Here is a 16,554-nt window from a genome sequence, read left to right as displayed (position 1 = left end):
AGATTCTCTCAGTTAATCTATAATTATATATCTTCGTCCTTGATAATTTATTGCACGTAATTGATATTGCTATATAAAGATTTGAGTCATTATAAGTTATTTTCAGTTTAAGACTTACGAAAGAAATCATTAAAACCAATATTTTTTTTGAACTAAAAATAATTTGGCTGTCAATAAATTGTTAAAAATCGTTCATAATGATTGAAAAGGATTTAGTTTCTTGATTCTTTGTGTACATTTGAGCTATTTTGTCTCTACTACATAAATAATTAAAGTTTTAAAAATAAAAAGACAACGAACTCAAAATCATAGACTGAAAGTTTTGCACTTCAGCTATTCTAAGCCTGTCTATTAATTTCGTATTTTTACGGCCAATTTACCGCGCCAACAGTGAAATGCTTTCTCCACTCAGACCACTCAAAATAAAAGAGGATATTAAAAATTTGCCATATATTTTTCAAGCGGAAATTATTGAAACGTGATCTGGATACGGCACGAATATATCGCCAACTTTGAATCCATGTGTATTTCAGAAAAATAGAGTTAAAACAGTTCATAGTCCTAAAATGGGAAATAATAGTGTCCGTGACAAAATGCGAATTGAGATTTGTTTCGTTTGATTCTAGCAGAAATATGGAGAACTTTCATTTTTTTTTTCCGAAATCAATAGCTGAAACACCTACTCTGCTAGCAAAACAAATCACTTAAAAACCTTTTTCCCTAAACCATTATTTTAATGGCACGAGAAGCTTTTATTTTTAAGTAGAACGCTTTAAAGACGAGAAATCCAAGATAGGAGATTATTTATTTTAGATCCACTAAAAGTTTTGAATCAGTTAATCTCTGTTTGTTTTTGGAAGCTTTCATGACGCTAAGAGTTTTGAAAAGACAGATTTTTAAAATGTAAAAGTAAATTTTTCTTCCAAAATCCTGTTTTATAATGAATTATAAAAGTGACAGAATTCATTCTGTTTATTGATGGATAAATCGATAGTCTCATCTCATGGATTTAAAACTAGATCAGTCATACAAAGTTTAAAATAAATTGAGACGAAATCAAGGTCCTGGTCTGCCATACTATACATATAGTTTTTTTATACTTTTTTTAAATTTAAAAACCAATTTATGCATTTAATTATTTCGAAATACGCTGTTTCATTACTTTCCGTGATTTTTCTTGTTTTATACATTACCCATATCAAGAACCATTCACAGTAACGGTTGTCATAACAACGTGCTATCATAGCACGTCGTTAGCTCAAATTCGTGTATACTTTTCCCAGACTAGCAAGGAATTATAAATTATATATGGGTTATAGTATAAGAAAAAATACGACATTTAAAAGTTTTAAAGGGTTTAATTTTAAAAATATTAGAGAAAATGAAGAGATTCGGTGTTTCGATCTTAGGTATAACATTAGCTTAATGCAAAGTTTTCCATATAATACGTATGTAAAATTTGAATTGCAGTAGGGATAGATGTGTATAAATTACGCTTAACTTAATGTAGTTTCTTGATGTCGCATACTGATGCCAAAATAGTGTAAAATATTGTAACAACTCTACGACTTCATACTCTACGTCATACTCTACGTCTCATACAAATCATGGAGCAAAAAGAAGAAACGTTATTAAAGCTCGGAGTTGTCATAAAAACACGATTATATGATGTTTTCTGAATTAATATTTGATAAATCAGTGATATCTGTTTCCTAATTAGAGTAAGTAATGAATTTTATTTTCTAGGTTATTTTGATTAAATTATAAAAATATTATAAAATAAATAACACTTATTAATACATTCTAAGCTAAATCTAATTAAAATTCAACCATAATAGTTTTCCCTCTTCCCATTTTAGTCTCAGTTAAATTGATCATAATTTTTTTTTCGTTTGCAATAATGCCCCATAGTTGGGAGATTCAGTTTAAGAAAATTTATTACAATCTAAAGCTAAATTAAATAGTCAAAATAGCTTCAGTTATAGTTTAAACCGAAATAAATATTTTACCAAAAATAAACAATATTATAAACATTCTGATTAAAACTTATAGTTTAGCTTTTGAATTTAAGTGAATGAAAAAGATTCAATTCTAAGACAAAGAAAATAAATTGAGAACTCAAAATTAAATTGTCAAAAAATTTCTAGACAAGTTAGATCATTAAGATTGGAAATAAAAAAAATTATTTTATATGAGTTCATGCTTTGAATCAATAACTTGATTTAATCTTTGAAAGAAATTTACATAATGATTCTTTCAGTGAACAAATATTCTTCAACCCAAAAAAATATATAATCTTAAATTGAAATAATCTAGGCTGCTCTAATATGTCACATATCACAATAAATTAACTCCATATAAAAATTCCGTTCTTTCCTAAAAAATAAACAAGTAAAAACGTCTTTTATTTTTTTTTTTTTGGGGGGGGGAAATGCCTACAGCTTAGTTCTTAAGCGGAACGATTCCTACAAAAGCAAAGATAACTGGATTCCATTATTTGTGGTAAAACGGATGAAAAATTATCCAAATCCATTTTTCATTTAGATCGTCTGCGGCGTTTCTTATTGCCCAATTGAACATAAATAAGAAAAATTCTTTGCAAAATTAGATTCAAAGATCGCCAAATCATTCAACCCAACTGAATCTTCTCTTTCTTATGCCCATACTTTTCAGACTCTTGAAAAGAACCCTTTAAAAATAAATAACCAGCTAGGATTCCCCCATGGATTGCTTTCTTTGATGTGTTGAAAAATGATTCGATTTCTATATTTCTACTCTTTCCTTAAATCGTTCTTCTTTTGTGAAACTTCGGCACATATTGTTGGATTATATTTATTATAAATGTGAGGATTGTATTAAGTGATGATGTTGGCTCTATATTTAAACAATATTTACGTCTGTGTTTTTATATGTTTTGTAATAATACAGATGTGCAGATTTGGAGAGAAAGTCTAGCATATTTATATTATTACAACTATTTTTTTTTGTAAAAAAAATATCATTAATAAAAAAATTACGGAAAGGAAAAACAATAAAAATAAAATGTGAAATAAAATAAATAAATAAACCAGTAAGGTACATTGAATTTGGGGATGATGTGGCCAACATGTTTAAAAAATAGTTTCATGAGTATCTTATGTATTTTACGTCTGCGCTATTCATTTTCTAAAAAGTGTTTTTCAGCACTTTTTCGTTCCATATATATTAAAGTAATATGGTAAAAATTCAACATATTTTACCTTTTTCTTTGAGTATTATTTAAAATACGGTACTTATTGTTAAAAAAATTCAATTACAATTTACGAAAATTGAAAGAAATTTTCGAAGAAAAGGGTTAATAATTAAGTTTTTCTATGGACTTAAACTCATTTTTTTGACGAAAATAAATGAATTTGCCGTTTAAATTACTTTATTATGATCAAGTCCTTAAGTTAAAAAAAATGAAGAAAAACTTTATTAGCAACAGAAAATGACCACTATAAGACACCATTGGGGGATTTAAATAACATAAAAATTAAAAGATACCGTTTGTACTTTTTCAAGAACTAAATATGTGCATAATAATGTGTTTGGAATGTTTAAGCTTAATGTCTCTATCATGTTCTCACACTTTTAAACTCACTTTTTGACAAGCTTTAACAAGTTTACCGTTAAAAATGGCTGAGTGGTAATTAAATTAGAAAAAAAAAAGAATCAATCTTTCATTTACCAATCATGTGATCGTGCGTGTTTAGTCATCAACTATTTCACGCCCAATCACGCAGAAACATGAATGGGAAAAAATATGCACATTGACTGAATCCTATTTTTCATTTGCTAAAACTTTTGTTTGAATGGAAAAGAGAAAATGGAAAAAACATATTTGACTAATAGGGTTTACTTTGAATAAAGCTTTGCTCAATATGAAAGATACATAAGTTTTAATATTTAATGCTACACAATCACAAATGAGGCTTTCTCACTAATTAAACATGTCATTTGGCGAAGTTGAACATTTTATTGCTTTTCATAGTATAGTGCAGTAATAAATATTTTCATTTTTAGTACATTCTTTTTTGTCAAAACCTGGACTAATTTGTAAATGGGGCCTGAAATAAACTATCGGATATCATACAACAAAATTTTATTTGCCTTTATTTTTTTTATTGTAATCTTAAATAGTTAAGGGTTGGAATTGGTTGCTCTTTTCTAGGAATGATTATAGAAGATACTTCTAGTTTTTTATTTATTTTCTTTTGACTAAAAACAGCGTATTTTATTTTTTATTCATAGCAAAGATACATTTCTAATGATTCTAAAATAATTTTAGTTTTATTTACGTCTGTATTAAACTTATTTTTTTTAATTGTAATCTTAAATAGTTAAGGGTTGGAATTGGTTGCTCTTTTCTAGGAATGATTATAGAAGATACTTCTAGTTTTTTATTTATTTTCTTTTGACTAAAAACAGTGTATTTTATTTTTTATTCATAACAAAGATACATTTCTAATGATTCTAAAATAATTTTAGTTTTATTTACGTCTGCATTAAATTTATCTTCACACTTTATCAAATTTCGTTGTGCCACTATTTAACGTTGCTCCATATTCTTTTTTGGTTGCTGTCTCGCATAACTGTAATTTTCAAGACAAAAAGAACATTTTCCATAAAGCTATTACTCCGAAAAATTAATTTTGATAAAGATACTCCTTGCATTATTGATATTAATTTAAGGTGAGATTTTAAGAGAAATATTTATTTGAAAACAATTTTAATAACGAAAATGTGATGCTTTTTTCGGCTTTTTTTCAAACACCTTTTATGATACGAAACAAATATTTACTAACATTATTCTAATTTATATTATCAAAAAAGCTTTCATAAAATTTAATAACATGTGTGCATGAATTACTCAGAAAAATAGTGCAACTTGAGTGCTTTGTACCTTTACAAGAAATGTTCAGTAAACATGACACTTTTTTACATGTCGGGTACAGGGATTTTACTGCATAATGCGGTCTTTTTAATGAAGTGAAAATAAATCGATATTTATATTTTTATTTCGCCGGCTTGGTGGCCGAGCAGTTAGCGTGCCTGACTGCGAAGCCAATTGTTGCGGGTTCGAGTCCCGTTCAGGACATGGATGTTTCTCTGTGATGTGTGAATGTACCCCACCTTATGAGCGTGTATCAGTGGCAGTATGGTGTGGGTAATGCTGTTCGCCTCCGTTTCTTAAGTTTACACATGCCCACCGGATAACGTTAAAGAGAAGCACTTATATAATACTATTTAGGACGCAAATAAAAAAAATAACAATGAAAACTGAAGAAAAAGTATAAGATATTAAATTCCAAGTTGCAAGAGAGCCAAGCTACTAATATCACAGATGGATATTAGAAGAAAAATATTTTAAGATGAAATGAAATAAGTTATTGCCTCATAAGAGAGCTAAAAGTATCTGCACCGCAGAGGGAAACCAAAATCATTTGCAAGAAATAAAAAAAAACTAAATAAAAAACTACATATCAGTTTGTGAAAGCACTACTGGAAATAGCAACTTAACTATCAAAATAAAAATATTAAAAAGAAATTAAGATGCGCTGACAAACATTTCAGTATCGTCAAGAAGGCGTTACCATTCAAAAAGTGCAAGAGCAGTTTCAGCGATTGGCGGTATATTACCGCAAACAACCATACTCTCTATTGCTTCAATATAAAACAAAACAAAACAAACCAACAGCAACTCAGACGAAGACTATATACCGTAATATTGAAAATAGAAGTTGAAATGCATAAAACCTCCAGATGGGAAACAGAATTTATCGGATGAAGTTCGAGTACCAAACAATTATTTCTATTAATTACATTATTTAATTATTATTAACAATTAACTTGCTTTGTACTATACTATATATATATATATATATATATATATATATATATATATATTACGTTAGAATGAAAAAACGTAAAAAAATAATGAAATTATGTGTAAATCTAAATATATATGTATTTCCATCTTCAATCCTTTTGTATCTTTCGAAATGTGAAAAACATTTCCGCACTCAATACAACATTTCCAGAACTTTTCTCCACCAGATACCCTACCCCACCCCCTGTATTCACCCGATCATTTCCATAAGCCGCTACCTCAAACTGCAGCCATTTCCCGCCGCGCCGTGTGCATCTTTACTGATTCTTCTTTTCTTCCACGTTTCCTTCTCTAACCACCCCGGTAGTATGCTGCACGTGTTGTTAATTCTCCTTACTTTGAGTACATCGGATAAATCTGTTGCCCTATCCTGTCACCGAATACAAGGGAGTTATCCATTTTCCAGAAGTTATCCATTTTCGTTTCCCGCTATACCGCCTTCTTCTTTGTTCCTGGAATGAAATTCACGCCCATCTCTGCCCCCCTTTTTCCCTTTTAGATTGACCCCTGGGGGTGAGATATGAATGGAAGGGGATTAAATGAAAAGGCTTTTATTTCCTTATTAGGGAAAAGGGAATAAAATTTATCATTTCGGGAAAAGCAATTTCGGAAAATTACTTAGTAAAACTGGATATTTAGGGAAGAAGTCAGGGGGTGAGATTTGTCCGGAGGAGAGTTTTTGGCTTTTTAATTCACTTGAATAACTCGAGTCAAGTGCAGCTGAAGAAGAGAAGTGTTGCTGTTGCAGTTGCATTATGAAAATTAAATAAGCAATTGAAAGGAAGTTATGAAGATTCACCATTCCGCAAACAATCTTTTAAGTCTATTTTAACAACGACTTTCATTTCATCACAATTCATTTTCTTTTCCTCAAATGTACTTTTATTTGAATTTATGTATATTTCTTCTAATTTATTGGAAGTAGTAATTAAAACTTTTACTTTTAATTATCAAATGGTAATGTGCAACGCAACTGAAAAATCAATTTCTACAATTATTTTGAAATCAAAATTTTTAGCGTACGTAAATCAAACGTTCATTTAGTTACTAATTCTGTTAAGGCATTAATAATCGAGGTATCTAAACACGTATAAATCTAAATGATATGCATTTACTTGCTCCCAAAAAATTGAACCATAACAATGAACCATAATTCCGGGAATATAAACCGTAATAATAAGCAAAATTTCTGCTGGTATTCTACGGGTATTAAATTAATTTACGTATTAGTACGAAAATATGGTTCAATTGCTGCACCACATTAAAGGTGAAAATTTTGAACGATATTTTGATTCAAAATGCCCAAATATGCCAAAAATCCCAAATGAAATAGATCAAAAATAAATAAAATAAATTAAAAGAGTCTAAAAATTACCAGCTAACATAAAAAATAATAGAAAAACGGTACAACAAGATAAAAGCCGAGATGGGGGAAAAAAAGAAAGAAAAAGACAAATTTTGAAACATCGGATGTAGTTGATTTTTTGTTGAGATTGTTTTTTTCTTTTTTTAATTATATTTTAAGCTCTTCCGTTACGGGAATTCGATATGATAAAAACTTTTTACATTTTGTTTATGTTTTAAATAGATCTTTTTTTGTATATATATATATGTATAAATACTGACACAGTGCGATTTAAGTACAATAACTATTGCTACGGAATAATAAGCTATTCGTCCAAAACATTTTAGCATTACGTAAGAATTATAGCTAACATAAAAATATCAAAACGTTTCAAATTTCCCATGAAAGTAGCTATATTTTAGTAATCCCAATCTTTGTTTAAAATATACTTGCAAATAAAAAAATAAAAATTTTCAGTTAACAATCGTTAATTCAAATTTCTTATAACAATGTGTAAAATTGCTGCAATCTTAATAAGAGTAATAAATTGAACCAGATGTTCACCAATTGCATTTTTAGACAAATTAATAAAACTTTTCTTTTTTAAAGAATTAATAACAATTTATTATAAGCACTAAAGTAGAATTGTGTAACTGTAAAATGCTGTTGTCTTCAAATACTGCTATTTAGAACTGCACAAATTTTAGTGTACACGTGTCACATTAGACATAAAAAAAATCAACCAAAATGTCATCTATTTTCTACAAGCTGTTACCAATTTCATTTCAAACTGCATCGATTTCCAATGACAGAGGATATAGCTAACCTTAAACTGGCGCCTTCTCTTTCCCGTGGTTCATGAAACATTTCACCCACGACTCTTCAACTTTTTGTCATTTTTCATCGATTTTCTTTATATTTTTTTCCTTCTCACAGACGAATATTGCGTGCAATATGTTCATTTTCCATTTTTACCCCCCAAAAAAAGATAAGGAGATTTCCCGCTGTTCATTTCTGGATCTGGCTACCACAGCGAGAATGATAAATGTTACCTGTCGCAATTTTCTCCGTCTTTTTTGTATTGAGATTGACACGCGTAAAAGTCAAATTCATAGTGTATCCAAGCGATCGAACTATAATAAGTTGTAATGAGATCACATGAGTCATAGATTTTTGGTCCTGAAAGTCAATAATGACTTGTCTTATTATCGTCTTCAACAAGTAAACAAGGCTTCTATTGATAACTGGATAACGCAAATTGTGTTTTGTAACATTAATATTCTCTTTCGCTTATATCTTTCGAAATCTATCAATGCATAGATATTAAAGAATATGGTTGAATTTCATCTCAAAAATGAACTCTTTTAGAATGCATAAAATTTCATTTGAAAATCACATTTAAAATTTGACATAAGAAATGACATTTCTGTTTTCGCCAATGATTATACCAGACAGAAGTCTCAGTTGACTGCACCCGGGTAGATCGCGTCCTTATAGGCTTATATTATTGGTCCCAGATAGATATTGGGTAGCCTATATTTTGTAATATAAGTCCTAGATAGAAATGAGTCTGTGTTCAATATTGAAAGTCTATCTTGGTTCATTATTCAAAGTCTAGTCAATATTAAAAAATAGTAACGGCTTCCGCCGACTCCGCTATTACGGATGTTCAACTTAATGTTACATATTGTTTTGCTGTGCAAATTTATGAAACTTAAAAAAAACTGAATTTACTAAGGTGAGCGGTGATGGCTCAGGCGATAGAGCATTCGCCTTCCAATGAGGGGAACCGGGTTCGAATCCCAGTGTTGGCTGGTAGATATGAATTGCGCATTCGGCCTGCACCGATCGCAGTGCTGACGTAAAATATCCTCAGTGGTAGACGGGTTAGAGTCCCCTTGCTGTCAGACTAACTGTGGGAGGTTTTCGTGGTTTTTCTCTCCATGTATCGCAAATGCTGGTTAGTTACATCAAAACGTCTTCCACGAGGGCAAACTTCTCCACATACTTGATCCATAAGTTCCCTTGCCTTCTGGATCGGGTTCAAAATTACAAGGCTGAGAAGTTGAACATTGGTAGTCGTAAACCCAAAAAATTGGGTCGGCTGTTCAACGATGGTTACAAAATAAGATAAAAAAAAATAAAATTTACTGAGGTGTGCTGAAAAATGTACAAGAATTACAACAAAAAAAAAAAAAAAAAACATTCGATACTTTGTTATTAACTGTTAAACATGTTGAAAACAATAGTAAACAGACCGCAGGAATACAACTAAAGAGTAGAAATGTGGTATGCTGAAAGGACCACATTTCCTAATGAGTTTGACTCAGTTTTTTTCGTAATTCCTATTTGTTTGAAAGTTATTGAAAACTTATCTTTTTGTATCATTTTTTAATATTTGTGAATAGCGAGGCAATAAAATAATAAATCGACATTAATTCACAGAGCATCTGTTTCATTTTGTTTAAGTATTTAATTTGAAGTATTTATGTAACTCACAGTACTTATCTATCCATTCATATGATATTAATTATTACATAGATTTTTTACTTTTGCAGTATTCAAAAAAAAAAAAAATAAATAAATAAAAATACTTTTCTAAAACGACTTTTTAAAATTCCTTTTCTTATAGACTCTTCCAGCAAATTCTGTCAGATTCTCTATTTTGCCTTGAAAAATTGCAGTCTTTAAAATGTAAAAAAATGTAAACCATTTTAATTTAATTTTTTCGTCTAATATTAAATAACAAAATAATAATAAAAAATAATAATAACAATAAAATAATGTCAATAAAATATTAATAAATATGTACTAAAAGCTAATTTTTGCATGGAATTATCGTTGAATAAATGGATTTTATACTTGCGTGTAATTTTTTTTTCAATTCTCCTAAAAAGTTCTCCAGATACGATGAAATACGCAAAAAGTAAAATTAACAATAAGGGATCAAAACTGTTGACTACCCTCTTGACCAAACTATGCGGATCATATTTCCCAGATTACCACCTCCCCCTTATATTCGAGGGTCAGAAATCCGAATCTATCGAGAAAAAAACGTATGCTTATTCAGAGAAAGTACGTTTTTGCGTCTCATTTCGCAACGTAAAATATTGTCTGCACTACTAAACTATCATATTTGAGGTCAATTCCTCGAACCATTCAGTTTGAGATTTAAAACTTGAGAATCCGATCATTAGATCAAAAATTATTCGAAGTGTAATTTCTATTATTTTGCGCACTGTATATGACTTTTCAAATGTTCAAATTTTTTTCAAAAATTTCCAAGCAGAATATTGACAATTCTAATTGATTTTTCAAAATTCATATATATATATTTTTTCAATAGACCCTGCATTAATGTGTTAAAGAACTGTCAAATTCAAAGTCCTTGAAAAAAACTTCAACATTTCAACCCAAAATACAAAATAATAATAAAAAAAATCTAAGCTACATTCAACCGATCAATATTCTTTTTTTTCCCCCTTGAAAACCTACTACACCCGACGCTTCCATTTTCCTAAGGATAAAAACCGGCAGCCGGTTTTTGAGAGTAGAGAAATATTACTTTTTGCGGTGATTGAGGTAGCAGGATATTTTTTTTCTTCTTTTTCTTCCTTTGAGGTAAAGAAGAATGAGGTATATCGGTTCGGGTAGAGGGCGTGTTACATCCATTTTCGATGTAGACGGGTACTTCCATTCCCTCCTACTACCCGGGCTGTCAAAAAATACCCTCCTCCCACGTCATCTGACATATGACGGGGAGCAGATTGACACGGAATAAATGGCTCGATCTCTGCTCTCTATAACTCGCATCTCGCCGTTGATATATATATATAAAAGTATATATAAAATCCCATATTCCTTTTTTGGATTCTTAAAGCTACATAGAACGCCAAAACTACTTATATTTTAAAGTAAGGGAAACATAGAATTAAAGATAGCTTTTTCTTTGGGTTCTATCTAACCATATCCGCTTGAAGTTATTTGTAAAGGGATGAGGAAAGTTTCAAATAAGGTTGGGGATTTGATATAAACAGGAGGGAGGGGTAAGAAATGGTCGTAAGGAAAGTGCTTTTGCTTACTTTGAATTCGTTCTATTTTTTTTATCGCGTAGGTTACATAAATTTCTCTTGTAAAAACGCTTTTTATAAAATTCTCAGAAATGTTGTTAAACATTTGTGGTCATTTAAGTAAGAAATACCTGTATCTGAAGGCCCAGTATGCAGGAAAAAATACAAATAATTTAAGGCATTAAAATAGGGAAATGTCTAGTGAATTAAAATTCGTTATTTTTTATTGATTCATGTATTTTGTGTTAGTAATGAAGATTTATGACAGGAAAAATTATGATGAACCTTCGAAAATAAATCATTATGTCAATGGATCAAACAAATCACTGTCGTGCTGCAAAATCTTAAAATTCTTGTTTAAATTTTCTTGCTTTCTAAAAGTAACTAGTAATCTCTAAAAATCTTTGTTTTTAAATAATTAGCTAAATTACACCGTAGATTGGTCGGTACTTCATTTACGTCACACTAAAGCTGCACAATGGGCTATTGACGATGATCTGGCAAACACCTCAAAGCTGAGGATGATCCGAAGACATGCCATCACAAATCTGATCCTTTGCAGAGGGAATGATTCCCCTCTTAGGTAATCCGACGACCTGTGAACGAAGTCACGCACTTTACGGTAGAACAGTTTAAAGAGGACCGTTACTGCACGCATTTGGATCTACGCAGGCTGATCAAAGTGGTCACCATTCCGCTCTCTGACCGCAACTAGTGATGCTTGACTTCGTGTTCGACTAGGAACCGTATTTCTACTATCAGTCCACAGCGGGACAAATCAAAATGTACTTAAAAAGTAGCACTTAAACACTTTGGTGGCTATGGGGTGAGAAAAAAAAAGAACGAGTTAAAAACATCAAAGGAAGACACGTCGTTCAAGAATCGATTTTGTAAGAAGTTACATCAGGGATGAAGGGAGCAATGTAACGATAAGAAATTTTTTTAAATTGTTCAAGTAAGCGTTGATGGAAGAAAATGCCGTATTTCCATGTGGGCAATAATATGTTGTTGTGTTAGAATTTCGGAAACTTGTTAAGTATTCATCTGAAAACAATACTAAGAATTAGTTTATTGGCAGTTATCAACGAAATCGATTCTTTATTCGCTAAATTCAGATTTATTTATCTTTCAAAAATAAATGCCTTAATTAATGGTAGGTTAAATTGTTATTATTTTTCGTTTTAAAGATGATTTATGTACAGAAATGTTAAGAATTTTTTTTCTTTTTCAAAACCTGGAAGAATGAGAGAAAGGATGCATACGTTGTGGACGAATTTCAAAATCGTGCACTTTACAATTGTCACCGGTGTTTAGCAATGAGCTTGTATAAATGGAAATGCCCCCATTTTTATTTAGCTTGATATTTTCAGACTTATAGTAATTTCACGATAGGTGACTTGAGGCTGATTAGAAAAAACTTTAATAACACAATGAAATTGAATTTACTCTAGGCTTATAGTAGTAGGCCAGCCCTCGCTATTACAGGCTTATTGAAACGGTCTGATTTAAGGCGAACTGAGCTATGAAAAATATGCTTTCTATTTAGTTAAAAAGCATCTAGTCTCGTTGCAAGGAGATATAAAAATTTTAGGCTTAATGGAAAATACTAGAGAGTTTTTCAATCACCCTAGAAAAAGGCACTTTTGCATTGCAAAAGTAACCCAATAGCATTGCAAAATATCAGATCTTTCTTTTGCCTACGATTTATATAAAATAATATTATATCATGCGTAAGCAAAAAGGTATAATTTAAGAGAAAACTTTAACAAAATCCTTTTTGTAACAATTTCCATGTCATGCAAATATGTCTATCGAGATAATATAACAATGTGAAATAAATAAACTATCTCATCTTCTATTACTTTATATCCCAGTTGTTTTCATATCTATGTATGTAAGTAAAAGTATTCCTAAACCTTATATAATTTACTTGTTGATTCATGCATTAAGTATTGCTACTTATATTTTAAAGTATGGATAACATTGGATTAAATAAAGTTTTTTTCTTCCTGTTTTCAATTTTATCTATAAATCTGTTCGTAAAGTTTAAAATAAAATAGGGATTTGAGATAAACAGGGGAAAAAGAAGAATAATCGTATGAAGACGTTTATTTGTTATTTTTTCGATTCTAAAAGTCCCAGAGGTTCTAGTTGAATCCTTTTACGAACGGTATTTGTTTTTATTTCCAACATTCAATAATGTTGAATGTTGTTACTATTGTTGTTTATTATTATTGTTTGTAATTATTTATAACATTTAATAAAGGTAAACTTCCCATGAATACGTTATGTAATGATATTTTTATAATTAAAGTGTAACATTTTAATAAGATTTGCACCTATAAAATGGGGTGCAGTCTTTAATTATTAAATATTTTAAGATCTTAAAATATAAAGTCTTAATAAAAGATTTTATTTGAATAATTGTAATAACTCTACGCATTTAATAGGATTTATTAAAATTACTTGTGTTTAATTCGTACGAGTATAAAAACCTTAAAATGAAGTATTTTTTGCTATCCAAAAATTGTGAGGGAAACCTGATATTTATCGTTGAGATTCATAAACCTTCAATATTTAAACCTTTTTTAACCAATCGTTTAAATTTTAATATTGTTCACATCCTTATTCTCAAATATTCTTTTGGTAATTCTTTTGGTTTTTTCCTCCTCACATAATTTGAGTGCTGTCACTATAATTTCTACCTCTATTTTTAAATTTAATTTTAATCAATACTTGAATGAATATGAAAGTAATAACTTAAACATATTGCAAATAAAACTAAAAAAACTGTTACGTTGTAGCAAAATAATACAATATAAATACAACGTCAAAGTTTTGCAAAAACCACTAATTTCTTTCCACTAATTAAATATTGAAAGTTCTTATAAATTCCAGGCATCAATTATTTTTATTTAAAAAATCACCTCAGATATCAGGTTTTTAATTTATGCATCAGTTGATGAAAATGTTAAAACTTCAAAAAGTTGAAGTTCAAGAAATGGTTGTAAAAGCTAAAGAAGTGTCAAATGATTTCGATGAAAACAAAAACTCAATCCCAAATGTTGAAACATTTGCGGAAGGCCTCAAAGCCTATGAATGAGGAGCTTTCTATAGTCTTTCGAAGAAACAGAAAATGAACAGCAATCTGTTGCAAAATTCATTATTTGGGCTAAGAAAATAATTAAATTCAAGCCCAATTTTTCAAGTATTTTAAATAAATAAATGTGTTTATTCATCTTATTTTGCGTCATAAATATTATAACATTAAGTGCATACATTTTCGATTAATATTTTTCAGACCTAATTTGAATTTATTAGTTTTTGAGTTCATTATTTCGTTAATACTTTTCATACATTTCCAAGTATTTGCTGATTATTTATCGTTCGTAATGAATGTTCTCATGAAAAAGGGTCGATTGAAATTCTACTGTAAATCATCTCTACTCTTATAAAATCAAAAATGTAGTTATTAGAACAGTTTGAATTAAAATAACGTGTAAAAGAATGACTTGTATGAAGATTTTAAAAATAATTTTCGTTTTCCACTTACTTTCATCCAACATTTCCACTTTTAAATACAATTGTTCCCCTAGCTCAACTCCGTGTACTTCGTATCCAGACGCATTCACTACCTTTAATCTAACTGGTGGTGTAGCTGCAAGACCTGTAATCACTTGGGTTAAGCTCACTAGGTCTCTGAAAATAAGAAATTTAATTTCAGAAAATGTACAATGAATATAAACAATTTTATACTTTACTCAATAATTAGAACAGTTAATTTTTATTAAGATAGTATAAAGAGTAAAACTATTACTCCGACAGAAGAAGAGCTTTGATTACTCGGATCCATTTAAACGTTTTGTACGTCAATAACCATGATTGATTTAGAATCTTGTAAATGTTAGTTTATGCCAAGCAAACCCTTACTTTAACTTATTTAGACTTAAAAGTTTGGGGAGGTTTTTTTAAAATTATTTTTAAGAAATTCCGTATTAACATGTTGAATGCCACGCTAATTTTACATGGCTTGCCCATCTGGTCAAACGGTAAATAACTGCAAAAACAGATTTTGCTAGTTTTTTAAAAGGTTTAGCATGACTTATCCGAAAAAAGTGGTGAATTATATAAGCCTACGAACTGTTAAAAAATAGTGGTGGATAAAAATCAACTAAATTGAATTTATTAAACCAAGAATCACAATTAATGAACTACCACTTGAAAATATTTATTCGTTGTCCGAAACAAGTTGGCATCTCTGTGTATATAAATAAAACTATTTTTGTGCGTTCTATATTGCATTAATTTTTTCAAACCATTTTAGTAACGATAATAATGCAAAAAAATTAAAAATTTACTCGAATTATGTGTTTCTAATAATCTTGGCTTCGTCGGTCAACGGTGACCCCCGTGGTACTACGAACAAACTCAGTGCCGGTCACTGGTGACCCCCATGGCATTCAACATGTTAATGTTACGGTTGATAATATTAAGATTCAAGATTTGGTATTATCACTGAATAATTCTCGAATTAAATATCAGATCGTATTTTTTTTCATTGATTCGTACTCGTTATGCATTTTCTGTACCCTTGTGCAATTTCAAATTTCTAAGTCATGTAATTTAAAGTTAATGCTTAAAGTTATAAAAAGTAGGGAGAAAAAGTGAGAAAAAATTGCAAAAAAACACTTTGTAATAATTTTCTAATTTGCTAAAATTTCCAAAAAAATGTTAAAATTATAAATAAAAATGGACTCTAACACGTCAAATTAAACTTCATTTGAATTTTCGAGGTCTACAGCGCGAAAAGTATTTTTTTACATCAAGTTTAATATGTAATAAACCTTGGAACTAATTATTGGATGTTAATTTTTTTTATTTCATCATACGTCTTGTGCATTCTTACACACACCTTCGTAATTTCAAGTTTCATAATCATATGAAAATCGTGCAACAAAGAAAAATGTAACGCTAAGTACAACACAAAAGATAGTAGCGGCATTGCTTGCAATCTTTCAAAGAGATAAAAGATCGTGCGATACAGAGATATAAAAAAGATACGCGGAGATAATGAAAATAAAACAATAGAGAGAAAATGGAAATTTATTAACTCAGCTACGGCAAGTTTAAATATGATTCATATCACTAAACACTTACGAAATTGTTAATTATAAAGTAGGCACCATTTAAAAAATCTTACTATATTTTAAATTAAAAATTGCAACAAA

General features: G+C 29.7%; 1 protein-coding gene across 3 annotated transcripts in view; it reads right to left on the bottom strand.

Moving 5' to 3' along the window:
- The window catches only part of LOC107443874 (uncharacterized), a 329,039-nt gene that overhangs the window by 52,665 nt on the left and 259,820 nt on the right, over nt 1-16,554 (bottom strand). For all 3 annotated transcript variants that reach the window (XM_087166130.1, XM_087166132.1, XM_087166131.1), the window contains one exon: nt 14,880-15,025. In XM_087166130.1, the coding sequence (XP_087022256.1) occupies nt 14,880-15,025 (146 nt within the window). The remainder of the gene's footprint in view (nt 1-14,879; nt 15,026-16,554) is intronic.

Source organism: Parasteatoda tepidariorum, chromosome 6 (assembly GCF_982258835.1).
Source record: "Parasteatoda tepidariorum strain Cologne lab strain chromosome 6, Ptep-v5.0, whole genome shotgun sequence".
NCBI classification, from domain to species: Eukaryota; Metazoa; Arthropoda; class Arachnida; order Araneae; family Theridiidae; genus Parasteatoda; species Parasteatoda tepidariorum.
This window is presented reverse-complemented; position numbering and strand designations above follow the sequence as displayed.